Below are 23,295 nucleotides of genomic sequence, written 5' to 3'. Positions count from 1 at the left end.
TCTGGTCAAGAATTTGAGGACAAGCTCTATGCAACTGCCATATCGCCTAGAACAATTAAACCCAGCTGTTGAATAAAACAATCAAGAAGTAGTACGGCCAGTGCCACCAATACAGTTAAATGCCAGAACATTCTCAGTAGTACCACTGGTAGTGTAGGCACAAATTCTGGCACTTAGTATTTATTCCCCAACCTTGGTACTTGACTATTTCTTAACTCTGACACTACTAGAAAACATGATAATGATTAAAAAAATTTTATTGAATAATATCATCTAAAGGCAACAAATTAACCATGGTTATTACACACATCTACAACAGGGCTGTACTGCAGAAATGTGCTGGACAAATATTACTTGTATTCATTACAGTCTTATGGCTATAACCACTTTGCATTCATGCATATATCTTCAGACAAATTCTATGAAATAGGAAATGCAAGTTTCAATTTACAAAACAGTTAAACTTAGAAAATACTTATTCAATTCAATGCAAATGGGTAAATCTTGGAAAAGATGTAATACATTTTTTTCAACTTTACGCATTCATTTAAAAATATGAAAGTAACAATGTATGCCTAAATAAAAAGTTAGCCTTGGAAAAGCCCATTTTGAAATAAATATACAAAATATTACCCACCTTTCTTCTTAGAACACGTTGAAGGAAAGTCTTTTTCTTCTACTTTCATTGCTGCTCTATTGCACTTCATCCTACAGAAGAAGGATCTTCTAGCTCCTGAGCATAACCGTGATGGACCTGGGGCAATATCAGTCTTAACGGGTAACCCAGCTGGATATCAAAAACACAGTTACTACAATTAAGGAAGATCTGTAGTTATTTTGTAACAGTATGCCCAAAGAAAGAGAAAATTAAAGCACAGCCAACAAAACAAAATTACTCAGAGAGACAGGTTTAAAATCAAAGACATTTTAAACATTGACAAATAGAGAAACAGCAAAACTTGCATTGACATATTCAATCAGTAAATGTGATCCTCACAGTTTTATCATTTTAAAAATGTTATGACTGACACAGCAAACCCCCAGAGGCTGCATAAAGGATGTCTTTGAGAATGGTGTGTGTGGGGGGTGTATACTGACAGTGTACTGATAATTCATGCTTGTAGAAATCAATTTCAGATTGATTCACACTTCCAACACCTTAGCCTACTTTTCCTGCTAAATGAAAGAAAACAGTAGTGTTGTTTTTCTGAAAAAAAAAAATTCTAAAAATGAACTCTACACATACTACTTTGTTTTTGTTTTGGTTTTGTATTGTTAAACCACAATGAAGCACAATGCATACTACACATTTACCATTGACTGAAAATCTAACTCAAAAATACTAAAGAATGAGATGTGCCCTGTGATACAAGCATGCACAATTTTATAAACAAAAATCCAGCCTTCAGGAATCTATCCCAGTGATGAACTGTTACAATGGATGCTGATGAACCTGTTCAAAGATGACTACATCACTTGTGGTAAGACTTGGGCCATGTTTTTGAAATGTTACATAGGTTGAGCTTAGCCGGTCCTTTTTATGGCAACGCTTTACTGCCAAAAAATGTTTTAAACAATGTAAGTCTTTAAATACCTGAAGTGTGGCTGGATTTCCAACTCTCTTTCTAGACCCATCTTCTATTATGCTCAGACTAGCTTAAGTCAGCAGCTGTAAGATCTGCCGATTAATCGAATTTGAAAACAAATTATGTACAAAGGATGATATTTTTCTTAGTCAGCCATACTGTGTTTGCCCCTTAGTGCTTCTGTCTTCCATGAAAATGTAAAGACAGATGTTCAGCAGAATTAACTGGTTACTTATAGAAACACTACACTCTCCTACACACACTAACTATGCCTGATCAATGTCCTCATGGAATCCATATTAGACAGGCTACTAGTACTTGCATGCTCCTCCCGTTAATTTTCCATATTAAAAAGAACACAGATGACTGTGGACTTCTTACCTCGGCACTCTGCATATGGAATGCATTAACTCATATCCAAAAAGCTGGCAAAGTTATTTGTTTTAGAAGTGTCTTTTGAGCTTACCTGTATTAATAGAGCTGTGGCTGATGTCAAGGCACCTATGGAGACTCCACTATATCTAGCCCCTTCTTAGTTTACAGTTGTGACTTGTGTTTCCTCCGATTTTATTAACCTATCGCTATAGAGAGCTACACAGCAGTCTCTTAAAAAGGTCCAAATACCTTTTATAAAAATTGGACACTTAAAAATACTCTTCATAAAGTCAAAAGAGTCTCTCCATCTCTCAAAAGAGACAATACTGAGGGCATCCTGATGTGCTATTCTCATTGTTGCAAGCATCACAGTTTAAGTGAGAGGAGATCTGCATAAAGTAAGCCAGATCCTCCTTAAGCTCAGAATATGTAGAGTCGGGGAGGGGGGGTTGGGAGTGTCACCCTGTTGCAGAAACTGTCCTCAACACTGAAAGGCTTAGCTGCTTAGTGGCTAATTCTCTGCCAAGTAGCCACATACAGTCACTCGTCTGGTCAGGATAAAACAGACTATCAGTTGTGGGTTCGGTTCAAGCAGCTTTATTACACACAAACACATCAGGACTGAGGCTTAGTAACTTAAACGTAAATAAACTTATAAACAGACTGACTACTACATTCATATATGTTAACACTATGGCTGTTCTCTCAAAATGGCACTGCTGCCTGCATGTGCTCACTATTCATATGCATGTGTCTACACTTGGAAATGCTTCTTAAAGTTACAACACACACTCTGTTCTACACATACCCTTAACATATCTACAATAATTAAATGTGGAAGAGGCCATGTTTGATATTGGAAGGGCAACCACAAGGCCCTTAAGCACTGGTCTTTAGAAAAAGTAGATGGTGGCTCTTCTTGTTGGTGAGAAGATTTAGGCCAGAATGCCTGATAGTGAGTGAGTCCTCTTTAACCTCCTGTAAAAGGATGGAAGGGATGTTTTAGGAGAACAAGCATCTTGTGGCACAGCAAAAATATGCAAAGGCTTGACATCCAGCATAGGCATCTGGAAACTGAGCTTGTGTGGATGTCTCACTTGCGTTGCTGGGACCTGGGTGGATACACAAGAAAAGTCTTCATTGTTTGCCTACTAACCAAAGCAGGAGATGGGGCAGTTGCAGTAGGCAGAGACTGTAGGTTCTGTAGCAGACAAACCAATGCCTTCCTGGATCCGACATCTTCAGGTCTTACTGGGACTGGTGAGTTTGTAATGGCCTTGTGATGTCTACCTGTAAGATCCTTAACGATTGATTTCTTGCGCTTCTACATCTTGCTTAGCTTTATTTTTCTCTTCAACAGGACCCTTTTTGGAATACTTGAAGACAGCACCCCTCCCCTGACATAGCAGATATCACATATGCAAATGCCTTTAACTTTCTGTACTTGAAGGCAGCATTCACATTTCCCACTTTGCGGTGGCTAGCCTGTGAAACATTCACAGGAGGAGAGCTTATAGGCTTTACAACAAAAGGAAGAAACTGCTGTCCAAGAATAAAACGAAACAAGTTCCAATCTGGAAAAATTCATTAGCCTCAACAAGCAAATTAGATCACTAGTGAAAACCTCCGATGCCAGTTATGAATTGAAACTAGCCTCCAAAACAATGGGAAATCACAAGGCCTTCTTCAGTTTAACATTTGTTTAACGGGAAAGTCCAACTTGGAACAAAGCCAATTTTCAGTTGAGGCCCATGGAGAAACACTCCAGACGCATGTCTTTGTAACGTGGGAGGAAACCGGAACACTCAGAGGAAACCTACATGAACGCAGGGAGGACATCCAGAAGGCACCCCAGCTGAGAATCGAACCAGAGAACCTCTTGCTGTGAGGCGACAATGCAACCGCTGTACCACTGTGCCATCTGAAGGAACATCAGGAACCTCCATGGCAAAGCCCAGGCTTGTTCCAAATTAGTACTTAACAGTTCCACTTACACTGATCCTGTTGATTTAGCCAACCTGCTCGTAGACAGGTTCAGTGCTAACTTCACCCCCCTGTCCCCCGCAAAGGCCCATTTGACATCCCCAATACTTGTCCCGTACCTCACATCTCTGTAACTCAAGTATTAAAGGCCCTATCCAAAGCAAAGAACACAGCTTCTATGGGACCGGACAGTATTCCCAGGCTGTATTCTGCACCATCTCCAACAAGAAGTAGCTTCACCATTGAGCACCGTATTCAACCACAGCCTAAGTACAGTCTTCATTCCAGCACAGTGGAGAACTGCCATAGTCATCCCCTTGCACAAAGGTGATGCCACTACTGATCCTGGTAACTATCACCCCATTAGCTTGACAAGTCTAATCTGTAAAGCCATGGCGCGTATTATTATGGATCTCAAACAAGGACATAGGCAATCTCCAAGCACTTGACCCCACCCAGTTCAGATTCGTCAAGGGCAGATCTTGCCTGTTGAACCTGGTTGACTTCTTTGAGACTGTCACCAAGGCCCTGGATGAGGGAAAGCCAGTACATACAGCTGACCTTGACTTGGCCAAAGCCTTTGACACAATCCCTCTCAGGTATCATCGAAAAGCTAACAACTTGGTGTAAATCCCTATCTCATCAGGTGGGTTGCCAACTGGTTCATCGATACGACCCAAAGGGTCAAAATAGGTGCCTCCAATTCCGACAGCTAACCTGTCACTAGTGGTGTTCCCCAGGGATCTGTCCTGGGATCCCTAAAGTTTGGTATCTACTACTCAGAAGTCCAGGCAAAGAAAAAAGGGCTGTGGTTAACCAAGTTTGCAGATGATTGTAAGCTGCGTGCGGTCATTGACTCCCGAAATGATGTTAACATACTGCAAGAGGGTCTCACAGCAACAAATGACTGGTGCCAAAGTCATGGCCTTAAGTTAAATGCAAAAAAATGTATCATACCATTCGGCAAAAACATGGTCCCTACTTATTACCACATCAGTGGCAACCCCATAACCACACAACCTCTTGTGATAGACCTGGGTACACAGGTTCACTTGACCATCACATAGCGGCAGTGGTTAAAAAAGCCTTTTACTTGGTTCACCCTCATAAGTAAAGCAATTGCATCCAGACAAAAAGGAGATTACCATTCTGTACTCCTCCATCATTAGGCCAATAATTGAGTACAACACTCCATTTGGTACATACCTCTCCAAAGACCTGCACCAATTGGAAGGCCACAGAAATACCTCACAAAGAGAATCCATGGCCTCCAACACCTGTCCTATGTGGACAGGCTCAAATCACTATCACTCTACTTAGTATAATACAGATTGCATAGAGGTGATCGGTGTCTTGCCTACAAGGCAATCTCAGATGCTACCCTACTAGAGATGCTCCTCATCCGTAAGTTAACTCATCACACATTACCCACTTGAAAGGCCTAAATCTAATATGGGATATCAACAAAACTTGCTGGACAGACAGGTTCATCTCCCAGGGGCTGCCCCTTCTCTGGAATAGACTTCCCATACATCAGAATACTTCGCTGACCCTCTTCAAGCACAATCTTGATGAATAGATGGGAAACCACAAATTTGTCCCAGGGGTTCCACCTGTGTCCCTCATAGACAGGGGTGACAGGTGCTGACTGATGTTTCTTTTCTGGGGATAAACTCTTGGCTAGGCTTGTAAGGGCCCCAGGGCCATTAGTCTAGTAACCCCCTATGATCGTCCCTAAACAAAAGAGGTAATATAAATGGTAGTCTTCTGGCAGAATTTGTCATATACAAGCATACTTCTTAGTCAGTTCTTCTGAAGATGCCACGTACTTGTGGAAAATCCATACATTAGATTATCAATAGTGATAAGATAGAAAAAGAGTCACAACTGGATACCTATATAGCTCTGGGACTGACAGACACTCACAACTGGAAATGCTGTGGACTGCTCTCCCTTTTGGCAGGATGTCATCTGACAGTCTGGGCTACTGAAATAGTCCATCCTTGTTCTGGTGATATCTACAAAAGTCGAAGTCAGGCTAGAAGGGATACATCCAACTAAGTCTAATTCCCATGGATAAAGACTCATCCTGCAGCACTGATCCTCATAAGATGAATATCTGTTAATGTCTTAACTTTCCTAGGACATTGGCTGTGTTCTTTCCTTTTTTTCACATAGGCTTACATTTATTACTACTTTTGCATATTAAAAACAAAAAGTAAAGGCAAGAAAACCCTAAGAAAACCTTAAATTCCTAAATTTCCTAGTACGTTTGTACTGAAAAATGTCTTTATCAACAAAATGAGCACTTCAGGTGGAAATAGTAAAAATTCTGTCAGCAACAGAAGAACCTGGTCATTTTTATGGGACTACATTAACAAAATCTTCAAAGGTGAATGGAAACAATATTATGAAAATACACACAAAAAAAGAATATGTAACACTACTACGAATGGTTTAGACAAAAAAGCAAATGAAAAACACCTGAAGGAAAAAGATCAAAGTTAAATTTATACAGCTTTTAAAATCAAACTGCTCTTATGACCATGGCATAACAGTACAGCAGTGTGCCTATACAGGAAATAGGGGGTCCAAATGCCCACATGCAGCACCTAACTTCTGGTTAAAAGTATTAACAGACATCAACCTGGCTAACAGAAAAAACAATGCTCCTACTTAAGAGTGAACTTGCAAGCTACCCTAAAAATTATAGGCCAATAACTTGCCTTCTGACTATGTATAAACTATACACTGGCATGGATGCCGACAGAGTTTATAGTCATTAAGAAGAAAATTCAATTATGGCAATAGAACAAAAGGGCAATACAAGAAAGTCGTATGGAACAAAGGATCATTTGTTGTTAAAGTCATAGTGGAGAACTGTAAAAAGGGGAAGAGTCTAAGTATGGCATGGATTGACTACAAAAAAGCATTTGATAGTATCCCACATTCATTCATGGATAAGAGTGCTTAAAATGTATAAGATACACCCTACACTGATCGACAACATTACAGTGACCATGAAGTAGTGGCAGATCACTTTGCAATTAAGCCATGATAAAGGACAAATGATTATTCTAGGGATAAAAATTCAAAGGGGGATAATATGCTAGGGTGACTGTCACCGCTGCTATTCTGCCTTGCCCTTAATCCATTAAGCTGTCTACTTAAAGCTTAGGTCATGGCTATAATTTGGCTCCTAGAAAACAACAAAGTGTAAAGACTTCTCATCTTCTCTCTGCCAATGATTTAAAAATGTATAGCTCATCAGATGAGGAACTAAAAGCACAACTGCAAGTTGTCAAAACCTTTTCAGATATAATAATGACATTTGGTCTTGACAAATGTGCAAATGCAACCTTTAAAGCAAGAAAAATTGCAGCACCAAGAAAACATCAGTTTGGGACAAGAATGTGATATAAAAGAACTTGAGCAAGACAGAGTGTATAAATAAATATTTGGGAATTGATGAAGGATCAACAATAAAACATGAACAAATGCGAATAAAATTTAGCAAGGAAACACTTCCCTTGGCTGTTATGTGGAGTATGCCCATTTCTCCAATTTGGAGCGATCTCGCAGTTGGTATATTTAGGTAGGGGGTGTGAGGGGCACAGCCCCCCCCATATCGGGGGGGGGGTGAAGCTCCCCACTTGATTTCAGATGTAAATTTTTTTTTTGATTCGGCCAAGGGAAGTGTTTCCCTTGGTTGAATCGGTCGTTCGACAATTTTAGCTTTCAATATTACAAGATCGAGCTATAGTTACTTGACTAGCTAAAGCTTCGATGTTGTAATATAGATAATATATCATGGACAGTAGCAGATTAAAAAAATAAAAAAAAAAGACACTTAGGTGCACAAGACCCTGGTAGGCGCACTGGTGCCAGGAATGGAAAAATGACAGTGTAGAATCCTCAAGACATGCAACCATTTCTACAATGGGGCCAGGCCCAAGGGGAGGATGTTGTAGAAGGAAGTAGTAGTCCACAAAAATCACAAAAACTGAACGCAGTAATGGTTAAAGAGAGGGAACTTTAAACCAAAAGACGAAAGGTTAATATTGGAGGCCCAAGAAAGTGGACTATGTACATGTTGGTTTACAAAGTCCATTGAACGTGTGGGAGAACAGACAAATGGACATTTTTGTAAACCTGAATTGGAAACAGTCGCATCTTGTTGCTGGCTGGGATATACTAATGGAAGGACTGTATACTGAAAGGCATAATAATGTGGCAAGATTGTTGCACTGGGGATTGTGCAAACATTATAATACTGAAACAGCTGAAAAACACTGGAAACATGAGCCACAAAGCATTACAGAAAATGATGGCTTATATTACATGGAATCATGCATTACCAACAGTTCAAAAAATAGACAAGAAAAACAGATATAGCAGTTCATGAAAAGAAGACAAAAGTAGCACTGATCACTGAAACTGCTACACCCAGTAATTATAGTGCCTTACATACAGAGAGACGCAAAGTTATAAAATATCAGGATTTGCAGGCAGAAGCAAGGGCAATGTGGAAGAAGGATACCCAGGTAGTAGTAGGAGCAACTGGTCTTACAAAAAATAATTTATAACTGTACTTAAATACGTTACCAACACATGCAACTCACTACAAACTGCAGGAGGAGCCATTACTGGGCACAATGTGGGTGCTATGAAGGGCATTTCTGGCTAACATCAAAGATTGAAACAATGCTAATTTCATGAACTTTAATCATATTTTGACTTCGGAATGGGGTCCATTCCCATCATGGTATTAGGAACCCAAAAAAAAAAAAAAAAAAAAAAAAAGAGGCAGAAAGGAGAAATTAAAAAAAGATGCAGAAATAGTACTAAACTAAAGGAAATACAATTAATGTTTTGTGCTTAGAAACTGTGGTTGTTGTAAATCCTGCAGCATGTAAAATTTATAACATATATGAGTACTGCATATATGACTGCTTTCAGCAGAAATGCAGCAGGACTGTTAAAAAACAAACTAAATCTGTTTCTCAATGAGCCTGCTTAAAAAAAAACACGTTTTTTAGAGATTAGATTAGCTTCCTGAACTCAACCTCTGCCTAGGAAAATCATTCAAACTTAAAGAAAAAAAAATTCTGTAATTCTACCTAGGACTACTAAGTAGACAGCAAGACTTAGCTGAGACGGTTACTGTTGTACTTCTGGACATTATTCCTGGGCAAAGTGCAAATTTGATCCCATGACTTTTGAAGATTTACAAATACTGTTCAGAGTTAGAAAGTCAGGTGCACCTTTATCTGCTGGAAGAGACAGAGTTCTACTGTATGTCACCTATCCACCTAAAAAAAATATTTTTTATATTTTCTTTGTGCAAGTTTAAAGCTGTTTACATATTTCATTTTACAAAGCTCATTGCTTATCTGTTTCAAGTAAACAATTTTGTGAGTTAATATTAAATATATGCAGTTGGTGATTTACGTATTAGCTTAATAGTATCTGCATTTAGATTACTATGTTAATAACTGTTGACATCAGCCTTTCAGGATTTACCGCTCAAGCTACTGCTACCAAAACAATAAGCCAACCATTAAATATTGATAAGGATAAACAATAATCATGTTCTTGGCCTCCTAGATTGGTTTGGTTGGCGGAAGTACTACTTGAAAAACAGTGAATGGGATATTACTTGAGAGACCCTCCTGGAAAATAGTGTGTGTGAGTTTATGTGCAAAATATTTTTGGTCCAGATGTTACAGTTAGTGATCATAAGATTGTACTGGAAGGCACTACACTCAGTTTGAAAATGTTAAAATCCTTTACAGTCAATTATAATACTGATCTGCAGCTGGTTGGTGTAAATTCTATTTGGGTATGGTAGGTATTAGCTATTACCTGCAGCAGCAATGTTCATTTACAGGACACTCTTCAAGCCAAAAATGAACACTTGCCTTCTGCTATTAAGGCCAGTCATCCCTTTGCATATTAACTGACTGCAACAGTGCAAGCTGTAGAACTGCAGCCCATCCATCACATACAAACTGGCAGCAGCAGAGCAAATTGTGAGATCCCAGCCCCATGTCTCTCACTGGGATGTCCAACTGCTAAAAAGATCTCAACAAAGGACTCAAGTCCACCTTTTGTTATATCTGCCTCTAAGCACACAAACACATGCACACACAGTACCTAATACAGCAGGTGCCTAGCAAAACCACTTCATAAAAAAAAAAAAAAAAAATATATATATATATATATATATATATATATATATATATATATATATATATCACAGACTAAAGACCCCATCACTTTCAAACTGATGTAAACTGGAGAGTTTTGCTCTTAACTTATATAAATTAGACAGGTGTATGATTTGATACCCTCACTAAGGAAAAAAAAAAGAGAATGTACAGTTGTGTAAAACCTTGCCATAACAGTAGATGTTCTTCTCTTAACTGTTGCAGTATTCTTTACAAAAGGGATTTGCTGCCAAATGTAGACCAATGCCCAGCCAGTATACCAAAGTCTTAGGATTTTATAGACTTTGTATGTCATGTGTATGCTCCCCACTAACGGCGTAGGGCATAAAGGTGATGTACGCGAACATACATACCTCAGAAATTAATACCTCAGGAGGAACAGTCACAGGAATTAGGAGGAACATGTGCATCCAAATGTAGAGAAAGGAAAGAAATTCCAGGTCAGGAAGACAGAAGGAAAAGAGCAAAGCATAAGGGAGGAGAAGGGAAGGAGCGAATACTGCAACAGTGAAAAGAAGGACATCTACTGTTATGGGAAAATTTTACAAAACTGTACTATATCCTTCCATATCAATGTTGCAGTATTCTTTACAATACAAAAAATAAAGTACAAAACCTCAAGAGAAAACTTGGGAGGAGGAAGGCACAGGAGCCCTCAAGAAATCCATGCAGGATGGCTCTGGCAAAGCCAGCTCTTGCCATGGAACAACATCCAATTTGTAATGCATAGCAAAAGTATAGACATCGGTTCGAATAGCAGCCTCAAGGATAGAATTGGCATCTAACCCTTTAAAAAAAGCACCAGAGGAAGCAACAGCCCTAGTAGAAAGAGCCTTTAAGAGAGGTAGAAAGACATTTAATATGAAAGGAGTAGCAAAAAGAAATGGCCTTTGACATCCATAAGGATATGGTTTGCTTAGAAACAACCAAACTCAGAGATATGGGATGAAAAGAAATAAAAAGTTGATCAGAATTGTGAATGGCCTTAGTGTCATCCAAATAGTATTGGAGCCGTCTATACAAATCCAAGGTGTGAAGAACCTTCTCACTAACAGACTGCAGAAAAGCAAAAAAGGAGGGCAAATTGACTGATTAAGAGATAATTCTGTAGCCATCTCGAGCATAAAAGGATTAGTATGACGACACATCCTGTCCCTATGAAAAAACAAAATAGGAGGAACAGCCATAAGAGTCTGGCGTTCAAAGACTCTTTTAGCTGAAGTAAGGGCCAAAAGAACAACAGTCTTCCATGTACAATGTTTCAATGAAGCTGAAGCTGCAAGCTCAAAAGGAGCCTGAATCAATTTTTCAACTACAAAACTGAGGTCTCAGGAAAACAGAATAGACTTCCTAGGAGGCCTAATATGAAGGATACCTTTAAGATATTGTTTGACCTCAAACCTAGAGTCAAGAGGAGAAATCAATGGCAGACAAGCAGAAATAGCTGAAAGGTGAGCTTTAACAGAAGGATACACTAACCCAGCACAGAACAATTCACACAAAGAATGAACCAGAGGGATTCCCACAGGAAATGGATCCTGGTTATGAACAAGGCACCAGACAGAAAATCTGTTCCATTTGGACACACGTTTTCCTGGTAGTGGGTTTCCTGGTCTCCTGCAGAACCAGAAGCACGTCCTCAGAAAAAAAGTGCCTAAAAGGGATCAAAACTCCATCACCCACAATGTCAGTTGAAGAGTGGACAAGTGAGGATGGATCAGACACCCCTTGTCTTGTGCGAGTAGGTCTACCCTAAGAGGTAATTTGTGATGATTGCCCCTGGCTAGTTGAAGAAGGGGGAACCAATGTTGTCTGGGCCAAAAGAGAGTCACCAACTATATTTTGGGGGAGTCCTGCTCCATCTTGAGCAGGACACTTGGAATCAGAGGAAGGCGAGGGAAGGCATAGAGAAATATCCTATTACAAGAAAAATATAGTGTGTCCACCTTCCAAGCCAGTGGACTTGGGACTCTGGTGCAAAAAGAGGAAGCTGTCTGTTCAAAAGGTAAGCAAAAAGCTCTAACTGTGGAGTACCCCATCAATGATCAATGTTCAGAAATACATCTCTGTGAAGCATCCATTCTTGAGACTGTGCCCTAGACCTGCTCAAAGATCTTGCCACTATATTTTGCTCTGAAGGAATGTATACAGCCTGAAGAGTCCCCTTGATATTAGACAGCCAGATCCCAAACCTGAAGAGCCAGTCTGCAAGGAAGGTAGGATCATGCCCCCCCTTGCTTGTTGATATACCACATCACTGTGGTATTGTCTGCAGAGATTTTGAGAGGCCCTGGAAGAAAGAGGGATTGAAAGGTCCAAAGGGTGAAAAAGAACCTGACCCCTGATGAGGAGGCTAGAGACCTTGGACATTGAGGGAACCGAAGGAGGCTCCCCACCACTTGCCTGAGACATCTGAGAAAAATTCCTGAGAGGGGACTGGGGGCTAAAAAGGAAGTCCCAGGGTTGAGAGATATCCAATTAACCCTCCACTGAAGCTTGAGTTTGAGGCATGGAAAAAAAGGGACATGAAAATCTAGTAGATGGCAGTGTTCAAGCCATACTGACTTTAGGAACCACTGTAGTTTTCTCATATGAAGTCTGGCTACAGTTAGCATAGGAATGGCAAAAGCCATGAGTCCTAGAACCCTGAGAAATTCCCTGGCTGTAACTGAAGCCAGAGGAAGAAGGGACTGAAAAAAGGTGATTAGAGAAAGAGCCTTGGGAGAAGGCAGGGATGCCAGCATGGGAATGGTCTGGATACTGCAAACAAGAGACATGATCCTAAGAAGGAATCACAGCTGATTTCTGAAATTTTATTGTACACCCCAGGCTTTGTAATAGACACACAGTATACTGGAGGTGCTGAAGAAAGACCTCAGGGGAAGAAGCCTGAATGAGCAGGTCATCTAGATAAGGAAAGATTTCAACCCCTCTCATCCTGCAAAAGGCAATCACAGGAACAAGGCATTTGGTGAATACCCTTGGGGCAGTAGAAAGGCCAAAGGGCAAAGCAGAGAGTTGAAAATGCAAGGAAGAGATGGATGAATGCAAATACTTCCTGAAAAGGGGATGAATTGAGATATGGAAGATAGGCATCCTTGAGGTCCAGAGAGACCAAGAACGCCTGAGAAAGAAGAGGAGGAAACAGGGTTTGAAGGGACAATATCTGAAAGGAAGGGACCTTCAGAAAGGTGTTGAGCTGAGAAAGATCCAGAAGAGGTCTCCAGGTGTCTTCCTTCCGGGGAGCAAGAAACAATCTGGAATAAAACCCTTTCCCTTCCTGGGAAGGAGACATAGCCTGAATGGTGCCTTGTGCCAAAAAGGCTTTAAAGCATCTCTCAGAAGAAAGGAAGCTGTTCCTGAGGAGGTTGAGGGATGCCTAGAAAAGGAAGGGATTTCCATACTACAAAGTATCCCTGATAGATGACGAACAGAACAAGAGTCTTGAGTGACCCTTAACTAATTGGGAAGGAACAGGGAAAGATGAAGGGATAAGGGAACCTGACTCAAGAAAAGGGAAAGCAAACTGTCAGATAGAACCTGGCTTGTCCTGAACAGGTGGCTTCTGAGCAGTAGGAGTCTGAGTAGACTTAGCAGGAGGAACCCACATAGAACCCTTCTTACCTTTGGGAGGAAGGCAAGGCGGTCTGTGAACAAAGGCAGACTTGGATGGAGAATTTCTCTGGAACTTAGGGATAGGAGACGCAAAAATATGCTTCACTTCCTGCAAGGCCATACCTTTACTCTGAAGGGACTTAAAAGCTCAGCAGCAGCAGAACCAAACAGGTTCTTATTATCAAGAGGAGCATCCAACAATTTAGCCTTAAGATCAGGCAAAGGCTGGAGACGAAGCCAAGAGCAATATCTCAAAATAGAACCAAAGGCAGCAGCAGCCCTAGAGGAGGCATCAGCTGCATCATAACTACATTTAATAAAGTGGTGAGGTACCTGAAAAATACAGCCCAGTAAAGAGAGGACTGAAGCCTTCCCTTCAGAATCAGGGAGGTCAGAGATTGCCTGGGAAATGTGAGAAAGAAGGGCTAAAACATACCTGGTCATATGGGTCTGGTAATTAATACCTGAAAAGCCAAGGTGGCAGCAGTACATACCCTTTTGCCTAGCCATTCCATAGCTCTACTGACCTTGCCTGAAGGAAGTAGTTTATTAAATGGCAAAAGTTTATAGAGTTTGTCAGAAGAGAAACACACTGCAGAAAGATATTTGTGGAGGAACTTGCACTCATCTGGCACCCTGGAAAATCTATCAGGTTTCTTGGGGCTGGAGGTTGAGAATCCGGGACCAGAGAGGCTACTGATAAGGTATCTAGAAGGGCAGCCAAGACTAAGGGTACTGCAGAGGGCTTAGGGGACTTCATCTGGAAGAGCTCATAATACCTATTTTGAATGTCAAAAACCTGAGGACAGTCCCATTTAAAATATTCTATCATACAAGAAACAGTATCCCCAAAGGAGAATTCTTCCATGGGACAATCTGGGCTAATAGAATTTTCCTCCTCTGAACTATAATGCAAGGCAGAAGGGATCTGAGAGGAACATGCCAAAGATTCTTCCTCAGAATCCAAATCCTCTTCAGAGGAGTACTTCTCTCTGGGCCTCTTGAGTGTGGTAGATGACAAAAGGGAATCAGGCACAGAAGTTCCTTGGCAGGACTTTAAGGCTATTAATGCATTAAAAAACCCTGGGTAAAATCCTGCTGGAGGCTGGCAAACATGCTTGTTTTTTGCTTTTTCTTTTGAGAGATGTCTGCCCTACATACCTTAAGGTTCAGACCCTTGACTACACTCAAACAAGAAATCTCCTCCCAAACAAATATCTGCTGTATCTCCCTCAGTCCCTCTGAAATACCAAGTTGATGCTCCCCCTCAACATCCGGAGCGGACATTTTTATAGCCTCAGAGGATGTTTGATAAGTCAGATCCATGCCAACCTCCAATAGGATCACAGCAGAGGAGTCTGCAACAACAGGGTGATCCCCTGGGCTTTCACCAACCTCAAGAGAGACGTCCTGGGGAGGTTGGACAGCAGCCTAATCAGAACAGAGTTTATAGGCCTTTTTCCTGGCAGGTGGGTGACCTTCAGGACGTAAAAATTCCGCCACAGCACCCTGTGCCAATAACTTGACATGTTGGTTCTCCAGGTAAATGGACAGGGAGGAGTGATGACTCTCTAGGGTTTTAGAGACAACAGCCTGGCAGATAGAACACTGCTTATGGTGGTGAGAATCACCCAAACAGTGGAGACACTGCTCATGACTATCTTTTATGGGGAATTTGCCTCCCACACTGACATTTTCTCTTTCTGGATGACAAGTAAACTCAAAAAATTAAGAGAAAAAGATAAGAAACCTCAACTGGGCACTTATCGAAAGCACAGATCGGTAACCAGCACAGAAGGACGCTCAGACTGATGATCAATGATGGGATTTGGACTGGTTGCAAAGAAGTTGTGAGCTATGTACATCTGTATGTCACCTTTATGCCCTATGCCTTGAGTGGAAGCATGCATGTGATGTACATCTATAAAATCCTAAGGCTTTGGTATACTTGCTGGACTTTGGGCTACCCTTGGCAGGGAATCCTTTTTGTAAGAATACTGCAACAGTGATACGGAAGAACATCTGGATTTTTGCAGAAAATACATTTTTTTTTCAAAACTGTGCTTTCACCAGTGTGGTTGCTTAGTTTTAATGTTTTACATTAAATTGAGTGACTATAGTTTTATATTTGTTTATCAAACTGTCTCAAATGTATGTCTGTTACATAAACTTGCACTTCATAAAAATATTAATAGTAAATTGATTTCATGATACATTATACAACTCCCAAAATCAATAAATAGTCTGCATTTCATTTACATTCTTAATGCCATTTTACACATGAGCAAAAGCGAAGGGTAGTTTGAAAACCCTGATTTACTGCTTTGAAAAGCCAACATGATGTTTCTGTGGAATTACTCCTCTATGCTGGCATCCACCATCAGCTGTAGCACATCTGATATGTGCTTTATTATTAAAACCTCTTCTACAATTACTAAACATACAGCTTGGATATGTACAAAATGCTCTCAAAGCAAACTCCACTGGTCATAATTCTGCAATACATGATTCAAATTATGACAAAGCAGCCAAGTGTTGTCTGAACAATGATTTATGGCTTTATAAATTTAAACTAATAGATTATATTCTTTTATTCTAAAATTGCTGCCTTACATTTTTGTGGAATTAGTTTTCTACTATGGCGAACAAGAACTGTGTGACGCACTACTAAATTATGTGCGCTTAATTTTAGCTTTATTGTTCAAAGTTCAATATTACATGAGTAAAACTATTACATACAAGAGGTATCATAGCTGTTCCTGTCATTTATCTATGATTAACATTGTAGACCATCAAGAAAATGGCCATAATGAAGACATAGAAAACATTCTTAGTTATGACACAAGCACAAACTTACTTTTGGCATCTATTAGCCTCTCTCGAGGTGCAGTATCTGAAGATGAAAGCTGCTCCTTAACTTTGGCAATGTCTTTGGGGTGCAGGTAGTCAAACAGGCTCTGCCCAATCAGATCATTCTGGAAGGGAAAAAAATATGTGATGACAGTGCAGAAAATATTTAGGAAAGACACAACTGATAACACCAGCTATGAATTTTCACCGGTATGGCAATGACAGACTTAATCAATACTGTCTTGGCACATAAGCTCAGTAAAATAAAGTAATCAAAACAAGACAGGACAACTGCACAACAAGGCTGTGCTCCCCTTTTTGGCAGACCATATAACAAGCTTGGGAGGGAATGGACAGAAGAGGGGCAAATTAATATTATCCAAACTGGACTTGCTTTTTATATCGATGTGAGGTAGTGCCAACTATGGCAGAGAGAGTAGGGCAGTGCATGTGTAACATATGGCAGGATAACTAGCTGGAGTTGTGTGTGTTGTCTTTTGCCTTTTCCCGGTTAGGGGTCGCCACAGCGGAACTCTGGTCCGCTAATGATTGGCAGTGGATTTTGACGAATAACGAGGTGCCAGCTCGATGTTCAACTTTCAACGAAGGCACACCTATTTACGCATGTCTTTCGAACGTCCACCCAACCGCGGCAAGGACATGCAGACTCCACACAGAAGGCACTCCCCGCACTCCAGCCAAGAATCGAATGGGAGAACCTTTTGCTGTGAGGCAACAACGCTACCGCTGCACCTGGAGTTTTGTAAAGAATTTTATGTCATTTGAATAGGAAACTGATTTGTACAGATGTTTGTGTTAAAAGTGTAAAAGTTGCTTGTGTTCAAAATTTATTTGTAAAGATGCATATGTTAAAAATGTATCTGCATAGTTGCATGTGTTAAAAATGTATTTGTACAGTTGCTTGTGTTAAAAATGTATTTGTACAGTTGCTTGTGTTAAAAATATATCAATCGTTGGGTCCTGCTGGACAGAAAAAATACATACATTTATATCAGACTGTACTGTTGTAACTGAGGAAACGTATATATTTTAACAGAGGATGTTGGAAGAGAAGGGGTTAAGCTTAGCCCAGCTAACTTTAAGAAAAATAGATCGAAATTAAATGATTTGGATTAGGCCATAATGATTTTATTTCACGGGTCTGAATGTACCCAGAGACGCAATGTCTGCGAAAAGCCTGGGCTGTGATTCTGCTCTACTGTCCTTAGTGATAAACTAATTGCTACTGTGGGGTGTCAGAGAATGGCTTGTTTCTACAGGAAGGGTGGAAGTGCTGGAACTGTTTTACAGTTTCTAGATGCTGTAATAAACCTTAGCTAAGGTTGTGTGTGTGTACTGTGATACTTCAGTGCCAGATCACGGGTCAGTTTCTAGTGAGTGAGTAGTACGGAAACCACAGTCAGGTGACCAGTTGTGATGTCATTCTGCAGCCAGCACTGAAATTGTATTGGAATACTAGTGAGAGGTACACTGTGTTTTTGGACCCAAAAAGACACTCAACCACTTTCATCTTGCCTTGCTTTAGTAAGTAACTAGGGAACAGTAATTCTTCAGTCAGTTAAAAATATAGTGAGACTAGCTAAAAGTTGTTGTTTTCTGTATCTGTCAGAGTCTTTCCATCTGTGCATTTTTTTTTATATATTTCCTGTGCTTGCAACTCTGGTGTTTATTGTAAATACATATTCAGCATTTCCATGTTTTTTTTTTTTTATTTAATATTAAACATATTTGTACCTTTCATTGTGGCTGGTCTTTTAGAAAACATTTAAGCTCTGAAAGTACTTGCACGTATTTAGTGGCACTGTGGGCTCCACATTCTTGAAGGTCTTGCTGCTTGGTTAAACACTACCATTTGTAAAATTATTAATTTTGATGAGTGTAACTGAGTACTATGATAAGAAGCTGGATTCAGGTGCTCTGCCTGGTAGCAAATCTATAGTCTAGGTGGAGATGGCAGAGCAGGTAAGCTGTGCTAGCCTTTCCCAGGTGTGTGTGTGTGTGAAAATGAAATCTCAAAGAGTGTGCAACAGCTACTTTGAACAGGGACACAAAGCTCTGATTTCACAGAGAGGGTGGTGGAGGACTTGGCTTGGAACACCCGACTAAGGAATCAGCTCTATAGTGGTAAGTGGGGAGTCTTATTTTGTGCTTGGAGAGGAAACCCAGACCCAGGACTGGAGTGCGTATTCCCTGTGTGCTCTTAAGGGAAATTGTTATGATAAGTACATGACTTTCGTAGCTAATGATGCCTGAAGTAGCAGAAGGTTCAAAAGGAGACCCTGCAAGCAACATGAAAAGCAAATCCCAGGGATGAACTGGATCCTGAACTGGAGGGTGCAACAGAAATGTACCTTTGAGAAAAGCCTTAGATATTTTCAGAGCAGCCAATGGAACATCATCACTACTGACATGAAAAATAGAAATAGCTGCCAGTTGTACCTTGATCATAAAAAAATCAAAAAATTGAGATTCCCTCCACACCGCAAAATGTTTCCATTTACTGGAATACACATTCCTAGTAGATACTGTTTTGCATATTTTGTCCTCATCTCAAAAGCTTTCAGACAGCTTGAGATTCTTAGCCATCAAGGGAACTGGAGAAACAATGTGGTTAGCATGAGAGATTGATGATTGGGGGGAACCAGACCCAACCCCAAGAGGGGTATCTCAGAAAGAGGAATCATACCTGAAGAGGCCAGAAGGGAGCTTTGAGGATCACTGTTGCTCTGCACTGGGCCATCTGCAATGAGAAATTTGACAATCAAAGGAACTAAAGGATAAGTGTACAGGAGTCTTGGGGGCCAAGTATACAGAAAAGTGCTTCTAGATGACTGCCCCTGAGGAGGAACTAAGGCAAAATAGCTGCTGCACTTGGCACTGGAAGGGGAAGCAAAGACATCACAACACAGAGTAATTCAGCGGCAAAAGATATAAGTCACTCTACTATTCAGAGACTACTCATGAGGAAAAAGATAGTTTCCACTCAAGATGTTGGCCAGAATACTGTCCCTCTTCTGGGGCATTCACTACAACCAGAAACCACTGACATAAAATTGCCCACTGCCAAAACCTCATGACCTCCCAACAAAGAGGATACGAATGCGTTCCTTCTTGCTTGTTGTGATACCCAACAGACACATTGTCCATCTGTATCAAAATCACACCATTGGAGAAGAGGTCCTGAAAAGCTTACAGTGCAAGGACAGCCCTCCTCTCCAGGATGCTGATGTGAATACTGGCCTCCACAGAAGACCAGAATCCTTGAACAGTTTTCCCTTCAAAATGCCCTACCCACCCATTAAGAAGGGAGGCATCCACGGTGACTGTGGCTACAGAAAGAACGAATGGTCTCCCACTGGTCACTAAGGGAGACTGTAACCACCACCAAATCTGATGATATACCTTTGTCACTCTTAGTGGAAAGTCCACTGGATGGGTCAAGTATGACCACTGCACTACAAGACTCCATTGCATAGTCCTCATATGCTACCTCACTAAAGGGACCAACCTTACTGAAGCTACCATGGGGCCTAGGACTTTCAAGATTGCATGAGCTGGAGGCTTGGAATGGGCTAGCACAGATACTGTGTGGGATTAAAAGCTGATCACTCTGGAACTTGGAAACTTGGCAATTTGACCAATGGTATCCATGTGACAACCTATGAATTCTAATGTTTGAACAGATGTTAGGCTGGATTTTAGATAACTGACTAATCTTTTATTAGAGATTTGTAGCGAGGGTGGGAAAGAGTTCCATTTTTTGACTAAGGAAAAGGATAGTAGAAACTAGCCAGGGGAACGTTTTGGTTTGTATACAGAAAATAGATTTTGTTGGGCAGATCTCAGGGGTCTGTGAGGTGTGTAAGATGGTAAGACATTTGCTAAAGCAGGGCATGCAGTAGGTTTAAAGATTAATTTGTGGGCTGTAGAGAGTTGGAGGTAGTCAAGGTAGTTGGGAAGCTCTAGCCAGTTAAGTATTTGGAGAGAGGTACAATGATGGGAGGAGTGGTTAGAGTTAGCAGCGAATTTAGAGATTTTGTTGCAACAGATTTCTAGTTTTACAGAGATGGTAGAAGAGAGGTTTGTTAGTAGTGGAGCACCGTGATGGTAGTATGTAGGTAGTGGCGAGAGTTTGCCTAGTAGAACGGGAGAGAAAGTGAGAGTTTCTGTATAGCATACCAAGTTTCTGATGAGTTTTCTTAATATTTAATTGGACATGTGTATCGAACTTCAGGTGTTCATCAATGGTAACCCCAAGAAGTTTAGTATAGTATAGTATGAATTCTATACTATGAAACTATGAAAAGGAACAACTTCTATAGTGGAGTTGGTATGGCTGATGATGTTGAAGGATTGTTTGATGAGAGAGAGGGATTTTAAGGGGGAGAAAAGGATTTTGGATTTACTGGCATTAAGGGAGAGATGGTTTTGAAGCATCCAGTTCTCTGTAGTTGTGAAGGCCAATTGGGTTTTTGCCTGGAACTCGGGAAAGCTATGAGCAGAGCAGACTAAAGTGGAGTCGTCTGCATATTGCACTACTTGAGTGTTTGGAACTGCAGCGTGAAAACTATTGATGAATATATTAAATGAATTAGATTTTGAGAATTAGATGAAATCAGGAGGCAAAAGATAATGCCAAAAATACAAAAGAATGAATGTAAAGAACAGGATAAGAAGGAAATGGAAGAAAAACTGGAAGACCCACAATTACACTGGCAAGTAGAAAGAACTCCTACAACAACCACATGTTGATCAAGCTTTGATGCATGATTGATTACAGAAAGGTGAATTTAAATCAAAACAATAAAGGTTAATAATGTCAGCGGACCACATGCACACTGGTTTACAAAGTCTAAAAGTGGAATATAAAGACAAATACAAATACAGGTTCAGTAATACAGAACTTAAAACAGTTGGACATCTTGTTTCTGGCTGTGATATACTTATGCTGAAGATCTATATACTGAAAGTCAAAACAATGTGGCAAGAGTGTTGAACTGAGAAGTGTGCAAACACTACAACATACAGGTAGGCTGTGAAGCAATGGAAACATGACAAGAATGAAGAGGTTATGATCACATTGGGACATGTAATACCAACAGAAGTAGGAAAAATACATACAGTAGTCAGATAAAAAAAGGACAAGAGTAACATTAATCACTGAAATAGCTACACCTAGCGATTATAGTGTCCTGTGTACAGACACAAAAACAAAATACTATGCAAGCACTAGAGCAAAAGTAATGTCTTTGGGCTTTTTCCCGGTTAGGGGTCGCCACAGTGGAAACTCCAGTCCGCTAATGATTGGCAGTGGATTTTTACGGTGCCAAGGTGCCAGCCCGATGCCCAACCTTCAAAGAAGGCACACCCATTCACGCACGCACATACATGCATGTCTTTAACATCACTCGACCATGGGGAGGACATGCAGACTCCACACAGAAGGCGCTCCAGCCGAGAATCAAATCAGAGAACCTCTTGCTGTGGGGCAACAACGCTAACCGCTGCACCACCGCGGCCTCATGCAAGCAGAACTAGAGTAAAATGGGATAAAAAAACTCAGGTGCAACAGGGTTAATAAAGAATTTAAATCGTATCTAAATATGCTACCGATGCATTTAACTCTGCATGAACTGTATGAGGAAGGAATTCTGGGTACATTCTGGGTGTAGAGAAGAGCATCTTTGACAATCAAAGACTGAAACAATGCTAATTTTATGAACTCTAATATGTTGAATCATATTAAAAAAGGGTGATTGTGAAGTGGAGTTTAGTGGAGAGTTACCGAATAGCTGAGTAACTACAGCAGAACTAGTAAGGGAGACTGCTAGAAAGGTGCTTGGTGTGACATCTGGGCAGAGGAAAGAGGACAAGGAGACCTGGTGGTGGAATGAGGAAGTACAGGAGAGTATACAGAGGAAGAGGCTGGTGAAGAAGTGGGATTGTCAAAGAGATGAAGAAAGTAGACATGAGTATAAGGAGATGAGGCGCATGGCAAAGAGAGAGGTGGCGAAAGCTAAGGATAAGGCATATAGAGAGTTGTATGAGAGATTGGACACTAAAGAGGGAGAAAAGGACCTGTACCGACTGGCTAGACAGAGGGACAGAGCTGGGAAAGATGTGCAGCAAGTAAGGGTGATAAAGGATAGTGAGGGAAAGGTACTCACAAGAGAGGAGAGTGTATTGAATAGATGGAAAGAGTATTTTGAGAGGCTGATAAATGAAGAGAATGAGAGAGAGAGAAAGTTGGATGATGTGGGGATAGTGAATCAGGAAGTGAAACAGGAGGAAGTAAGGACAGCTATGAAGAGGATGAAGAATGGAAAGGCTGTTGGCCCAGAGTAATGGTACCAATGGAAGCATGGAGGTGCTTAGGAGAAATGGCAGTGGAATTTTTAACCAGATTGTTTAATGAAATTTTGGAAAGTCAGAGGATGCCTGAGGAGTGGAGAAAAAGTGTTTTGGTACCTATCTTTAAGAATAAGGGTGATGTGCAGAGCTGCAGTAATTACAGAGGGATAAAATTGATCAGTCACAGCTTGAAGTTATGGGAAAGAGTAGTAGAAGCTAGGTTAAGAAGGGAGGTGATGATTAGTGATCAGCAGTATGGTTTTATGCCAGGAAAGAGCACTACA

The 23,295-nt window shown here is 40.7% G+C and overlaps 1 protein-coding gene across 1 annotated transcript in view; it reads right to left on the bottom strand.

Moving 5' to 3' along the window:
* The window catches only part of ARNTL (aryl hydrocarbon receptor nuclear translocator like), a 545,416-nt gene that overhangs the window by 276,474 nt on the left and 245,647 nt on the right, over nt 1–23,295 (bottom strand). The window contains exons 9-10 of the mRNA XM_044059187.1: nt 16,647–16,764; nt 638–787 (exon numbers count right to left, since the gene is read on the bottom strand). Of these exons, the coding sequence (XP_043915122.1) occupies nt 638–787; nt 16,647–16,764 (268 nt within the window). The remainder of the gene's footprint in view (nt 1–637; nt 788–16,646; nt 16,765–23,295) is intronic.

This window comes from Protopterus annectens, chromosome 17.part0 (genome assembly GCF_019279795.1).
Source record: "Protopterus annectens isolate FY-2018-M chromosome 17.part0, PAN1.0, whole genome shotgun sequence".
Lineage (NCBI taxonomy): Eukaryota > Metazoa > Chordata > Ceratodontiformes > Protopteridae > Protopterus > Protopterus annectens.
This window is presented reverse-complemented; position numbering and strand designations above follow the sequence as displayed.